The sequence below is a fragment of the Hordeum vulgare genome, chromosome 7H, assembly GCF_904849725.1.
Source record: "Hordeum vulgare subsp. vulgare chromosome 7H, MorexV3_pseudomolecules_assembly, whole genome shotgun sequence".
Classification (NCBI taxonomy): domain Eukaryota; kingdom Viridiplantae; phylum Streptophyta; class Magnoliopsida; order Poales; family Poaceae; genus Hordeum; species Hordeum vulgare.
Genome location: NC_058524.1, coordinates 521053215 through 521059512, shown reverse-complemented (window position 1 = coordinate 521059512; position 6298 = coordinate 521053215). Strand labels below are relative to the sequence as shown.

The 6298-nt window shown below is 48.9% G+C and overlaps 1 protein-coding gene across 1 annotated transcript; it reads right to left on the bottom strand.

Annotated features, from left to right (window-relative positions):
• Window positions 1–4358: 4358 nt before the first annotated feature.
• LOC123407824 (berberine bridge enzyme-like Cyn d 4) lies at window positions 4359–6078 on the bottom strand. The gene has a single exon (XM_045101051.1). The coding sequence runs from the start codon at window positions 6061–6063 to the stop codon at window positions 4429–4431; it is 1635 nt and encodes a 544-aa protein (XP_044956986.1). The 5' UTR covers window positions 6064–6078; the 3' UTR covers window positions 4359–4428.
• Window positions 6079–6298: the final 220 nt, after the last annotated feature.

Here is a 6298-nt window from a genome sequence, read left to right as displayed (position 1 = left end):
TCTCATAAAGAGCCCATTTACTTTGTCTTCTCCTTTTAAATAAAATGTTGCAGATTCCATCTTAGTCCATGATACTTGCACTATTATTATTTTCATTTTGTTTGGTCGTGCAAGTGAAAGGCAATAATAACGATATTCGATGAAGTGACTGTGGTAGAGAAAAGTGGGTATGAACTCAACTTGTTTTTGTTTTTGTAAACATGTTTAGACCATTATTTACGATTCAGCTTATTATGACCAAACATGTTTGCAATAACAATTATAGATTATAGTTTTTCATGCAATGCTTAAGTAGCTAGGAGTAGATAATGATTTATCATGGATGTCAACATGCATTAAAATGGTTGTGATGTAGTATGATGATATAGTATTCTCGTCTGAATGTTCGAGTGGCTTGACTTGGCACATGTTCACGCATGTAGTTGAATCAAAACAAACATAGCCTCCACGATATTTATGTTCATGGTGTTTATATCCTACTCATGATAGTATGCAACGATAACATAAAGCTTGTTCATGACTGTCGTCGCTCTCTAGCTGGTTGCTTCCCAACCTATTTGCTAGACTTGATGTGTACTAAGCGGGAATACTGCTTGTGCATCAAAATTCTTGAAACAAAACTATTCCAGGTGAGTCCACTATACCTAACTATATGCGGTATTACCCTACCGTCCCATGTGAATTTGCATGTGTCATCTCTAATATTTCAAATGAACTTATGTTTTGTGTGCCTCGACCGCTCATGGACTGTTAGGGGCGATCACTATCTTCCATGCTAAGCGGTTTATTTAGCATGGAAGATATTGATAACTCTTGGTCGTAACGTTGACAGAAAGAGTGTACCTCTCAAAATATTTTATCTCTTATTTTTGCTCTCAACTTTGGCACCTGTGCAAATCCTTGCTTCCATCTGCGAAGGGACCTTCTATTTACTTTCATGCTATTTTATTTTTACTTTGAGTCATCACCTTCTCAAATAAGCACCAGACCTAAGAGCACTGATGTCATTCTCATGCTTTGTGTCTAGTTAGTCGTTGTTTGCAGTATGATTGGATCTCTTTTACCATGAATTAGAATGTCTAGTCGGTGCTTGAACTTTGGAGGTGCTCTGTATTTATGTTTTGCGGTCATATTTTTGTCATATTATATCATGATTGTTTTGATCAAGTGTTGGCGCTTGAATTATCTTATTATTGCTCGCTGGTTGATTATGACATTGATATGAGCTAATATAGTTTCTAAGGGTTATTGTTAATATGATTAGTCATGATTGATGCTGAAAATCTGGTTGCCCTCTAAGCATGTATATGTAAACAAGAACAAAAGAGTTCGTGAATTTTTTCTTTATCACTTTTCGTTTGTCAACTGAATTGTTTGAGGACAAGCAACATGTTATGCTTCAGGAGTTGATACGTCTCCATCGTATCTACTTTTCCTAACGCTTTTGCTTTTGTTTCGGAATCGAATTTGCATAATTTGAATGAAACTAACCCGAACTAACGCTGTTTTCACCAGAATTACCATGTGTTTTTTTGTGCAGAAATAAAAGTTCTCGGAATGGAACGAAACGTTTTGGAGATCTTTTCTGAAATAAATAAAAAATACTGAAACCAAGACCCACCAGAGGGGAGGCCACAGGCGCCCACTAGATATAAGGGTGTGCTAAGCCCTCCTGGCGCGACCTCGCGTCTAATGGAGCCCACGTGGCTCTGCTGACCCTAATTCCAGCTCTATAAAATCCTATTTTCTAAGAAAAAATAGTGAGATGAAGTTTCATCGCGTTTCACGATATGGAGCCGCCGCCACCTCCTGTTCTTCATTGGGAGGCTTAACCGGGAGTCCGTTTGGGGCTCCGGAGAGGGGAATCTTGTGCTTCGTCATCACCAACCCTCCTATGTCGTCAATTCCATGATGCTCTCCACCGGCAGTGAGTAATCCCTTCGTTAGCTTGCTGGTCGGTGAAGAGTTGGATGAGATTCATCATGTAATCGATTAAGTTTTGTTAGGACTTGATCCCTAGTATCCACTATGTTTGGAGATTGATGTTGCTAAGACTTTACTATGCTTAATGTTTGTCACTAGGACCCGAATGCCATGATTTCAGATCTAAACCGTTTTTCACCATTATATTTATATTCTTGATCCAAGGTGCATGATTTCAAATATGATTATCATACAAAAAATTGTTCACTTCACCGAACAGAGGTGCATGAATGCTTGTTTCTCCAAGATATCTAGTCTTCTAGAATGCTTATGGTTTCTACTAGTTAAGTTACTTTGGTTTCCAGTTGAATTTCATTGAGGTGTGCAATAACTAGATTAGCACACATAAACTTGTTAACTAATGGTTGCACTACAATGGAGTTAGAGCAACGTGGTTGGCAGAAAATGGCGCACACCTTCATAGGCAATGGCCTTTGGTTATTTCCCACTCGAGCCGAGATCAAGGGTTTGTGCAGAAGTGCTGCTTATTCACTGTTTGAGTTTGCATCAGCTAATTATATGTCCTGTGGAACTGTGAAGTGTTGTAAACTTGTTAACTTGTACTCCCTCTACACAAATAATTATAGTTAGGGTAGTTCTACCCAACACAATTATTTAGATACAGAGAAAGTAATAGTGTATAATTTGTGATGAATGCGCTGTTTTTAAACTACTCCTAAAAAGCTAGACCGTGGAACTGTGGAGTATGTTATTTTTAAATCCTAAAAAGCTCAAACTGATGGACAGAACCAGCGACTGGTAGAAACATCTGCCCGTCAGTGATCGCTCGCCTGTCAGTGTAGACTACTACTCCACACAGAATGGAGGTTAGCGACAGGCGCTAGACCCTTAATTTGTAACTCAACATAGCACACCAAGTTTTCAAACTGCAGGAACATGAGTAAACTGGGTACTCCTACATACGGACTGAGGGGATAAACTCCATTACTTTCCTATTGCCAAAGTAACGCACCTTGCTCACAAATAAAAACAATGCTTGAATCAACCTGTAACAACTTAAGAGCAATTCCAGCGGGCCGATCCAAATGAACGGCGACTTTGTCCGTTTTCTGTCCGTTTGGATCGACGGAACGGACACCAATGTCCGCTACGGCGTTTGGATCGACGCGTGCGTCCAACGCTAGCCGGACTCATTTTTGTCGGCGTGTAAAAAAATAACGAAAATACTCCCTCTGTTCCTAAATATAAGTCTTTTAAGAGATTTCATTACGAGTCTACATACAGAGCAACATGAGTGAATCTACACTCTACAGTATGTCTACATACATCCGTATGTAGTCTACTAATGGAATCTCTAGAAAGGCTTATATTTAGGAACGGAGGGAGTAATAACAAAGTCATAATTAAACATTAAAAGCCGGTCACAAAGGCCAGCGAGCGTCCACGCATCCGTATTACATTAATTAAACATTAAAAAAACTAAAGCTAAACCCTAGGCGGCGGCATCGTCGTCGGGGCCGGTGAGGTCGACCAGCGTAGGCGCAGGGCCGGCCCAGGGGAACGCCATGTTCCAGAGCGCACCTGCCTGCGCCTCCGTCGGCTGTCCCGCCGGTGCGGGCTGTGCTGGTGACGGTGGCAGCGCAGCAGCACGGAGGCATTCCTCCTCCTTCTCCTCCCGTCGCTCCTCCTCCGCCTCCTTCTCCAGCTCCATCAGCCGAAGGCCGTTGGCGCGCTCCACCCGCAGGTGCGTCGTCCTCCAGTGCTCGAGGTAGCGCCTGCTTCTGCTGCAGGCACCAGAATCCTCTCTCGATCCAGATGCCAGCCGTGCAGCAGCGTCACATCGGGGTAAAGGAGCGGCACGCGGTGCTCCCAGTGCCACCGCGCCTAGTGCACCGGGACACTCACACGTTGGCGAGCCGGCTTGGAAGACGGCAGCGGGGAGATGGCGTGGGGGTAGAGCGAGGACTTGCCCTTGTTTGGGAAGCCGACGACCATGGTGTGCTAGGGTTTTGGTCGTCGAGGAGGTGGCTGGATGTGGACGGGCGCGCTTCTGAAAGCGGATGGCGGAACCCACTGCACGTTTGGATTAAAAAAGGGCGGCCGCGGTCGCTGAGGCGTGGACCCGAGGATGCCAACAGTCATAAATAATGTTGACTGCGGTGGTTGGGGACGAACACCAAGGAGGCGGCGTCCGCGCCGACGCATTTCCAACCCAAATTTGGGCCCAAAACGGATCGGCGCGGACGCGTTTTGGAAATGGGTCGGCGCGTTGGGCCATCTTTTTTGTCTGCGCCGATCGAAACGAACGACGGCGGATGAAATGGATCGCCCCATTGAAGTTGCTATAATACCATCTAATCACCATGGACTTGAAAAAGGTTTTCTAAAAGAGCACATATCTGACACCCATCCCAAACAACAGCCACATTCAAATCCTTTATTTTTTCAAAAATTGGAGTTGTCCTTAGAAAGACAAACCTCCAATCACATGGAGTTCCATCCCTTTACAGCAGGAAGAGGTGGGATGCTCTGCTCATTTCTGAAGAAGTCACCAGGATCCACCATGGCCTTGACTGCTGCCAACCTCTCAAAATTGCCCTTGAAGTACTTCTCCCCCCAAACTCTAGCCTTTGCATAGCTGGTCACATTGCTGCCCAATTCATTCCTGCCAAGATCCAGGTCTCTGTAGTTCACATACCCAGTTCTTGGGTTCTTGGATACATATGGCTCCATCTGCTTGTACAGACCTCTGACCCAGGCCATATGCTTATCAAATGCATCTGTTCCATTCTCAGACCAGGAGGAGTAGTATTGGAGGTTGTATAGATTCCCCTTCCGGTGGGGAAAAGGCGTTGCAGACGGCGCGACGCTTCCCATTCCGCCGCCGTAGGGATCTAGGATGAGGATCCCGGCTTCCTGCTTCGCCAGCCATGTCCATGTGCTCTCCCAGACGTGCCATGGGATTGCTTCTTGCACGTAGTCAGATTTAGCTTTCACATAGCTGTCTGGCTTGGTACCCCTGTCCAAGAGCAGCTCTAATGGCTTGGAGCTGGAGCGGAACGCGAAGTACACGGTGGATTGGATCCAGGTGATCTCCTCGCAGTCTGCTCGAACCATTCCAAGATCAGAGAAGCGAGCTCGCATGAGGCGGACGAGGCGGTCGCATCGGCCAAGAAACAGGGACTGAAACTGAGCGTCCTGGTTATGCACGACGACCCGTAGGTAGAGGTCGGGGGGCAGGGCGGGCGCGATTTCTTGCCATTTGGCTATGAGATGGGTGGCAGATTGGTTTCGTGACCGACGGATGGTGAACACCGTGACCGACTCCGGCACGCGCACGAGCCGGAGCTTCCAGGACAGCACGACGCCGAAGCTCTCGCCGCCGCCACCCCTGATGGCCCAGAAGAGATCTTCCCCCATGGTGGTCCTGTTCAGGAGTCTCCCGCTGGCGTCCACGAGGACGGCGTCGAGAACGTGGTCGGCGGCAAGACCGTACCTGCGCATCAGCGTGCCGAAGCCGCCGCCGCAGAGGTGGCCGCCGACGCCGACGGTGGGACAGACCCCGGCGGGGAAGGCGAGCGCGCGGCTCGCGGCGGCCACGGCGTAGTAGAGCTCGCCGAGCGTGGCGCCGGACCCGACCCAGGCCTCGGCGCGCGCGGGGTCGACGCGGACGGCGCGGAGCGCGGCGAGGTCGAGCAGGGCGAAGGGCTCGCGGGGGTCCAGGGAGAGGTAGGAGAGGCCCTCGTAGTCGTGGCCGCCGCTGCGCACGCGGACACGGACGCCCTGCAGACGGCCGCAGCGCACGGCGGCCTGGGCGTGGGAGGCCTCCCCGGCGGCGACGATCGCGAGAGGCCGTGGGGTGCCGGGCGTGACGAAGCGGAGGTTCCTGGCGGAGGAGAGCAGGAGCGGGGAGTAGGACGGGGAGGGCGGGGTGTGGAGGAGATGGGGCGGGATGGCGGCGGCGAGGCAGTGGAGGAATGCATCGGCGGTGGACGCGGAGGAGGAAATGGATGTGTTGCAGGAGAGGATGCAAAGGGCCAGGAGGAGACGCAAGATTGCCCGGCTTCTTGACATGTTTGATGCTGCTAGCCTCTGACCTTGCGGTGTGCACATGTTCATCTTGTGCTCACCTGATTAATCTCCTTTGTATAAGAGCAACTCTATCACGTCCGCATCCCATCGACCCGCAAAACGCGTTTGCAGTTCGCACAAAACAACTTTTGCGGGCTGACCCAGGCTGACACAGATGCAGACCCCCCAAACGGATCTGTAAAAAAGTATATTCGCGGAATATATTTTTTTACAGATCGGCTTTGCGGGGTCTGCTCTTTGCGCCGCTGCATTCCGCATATCA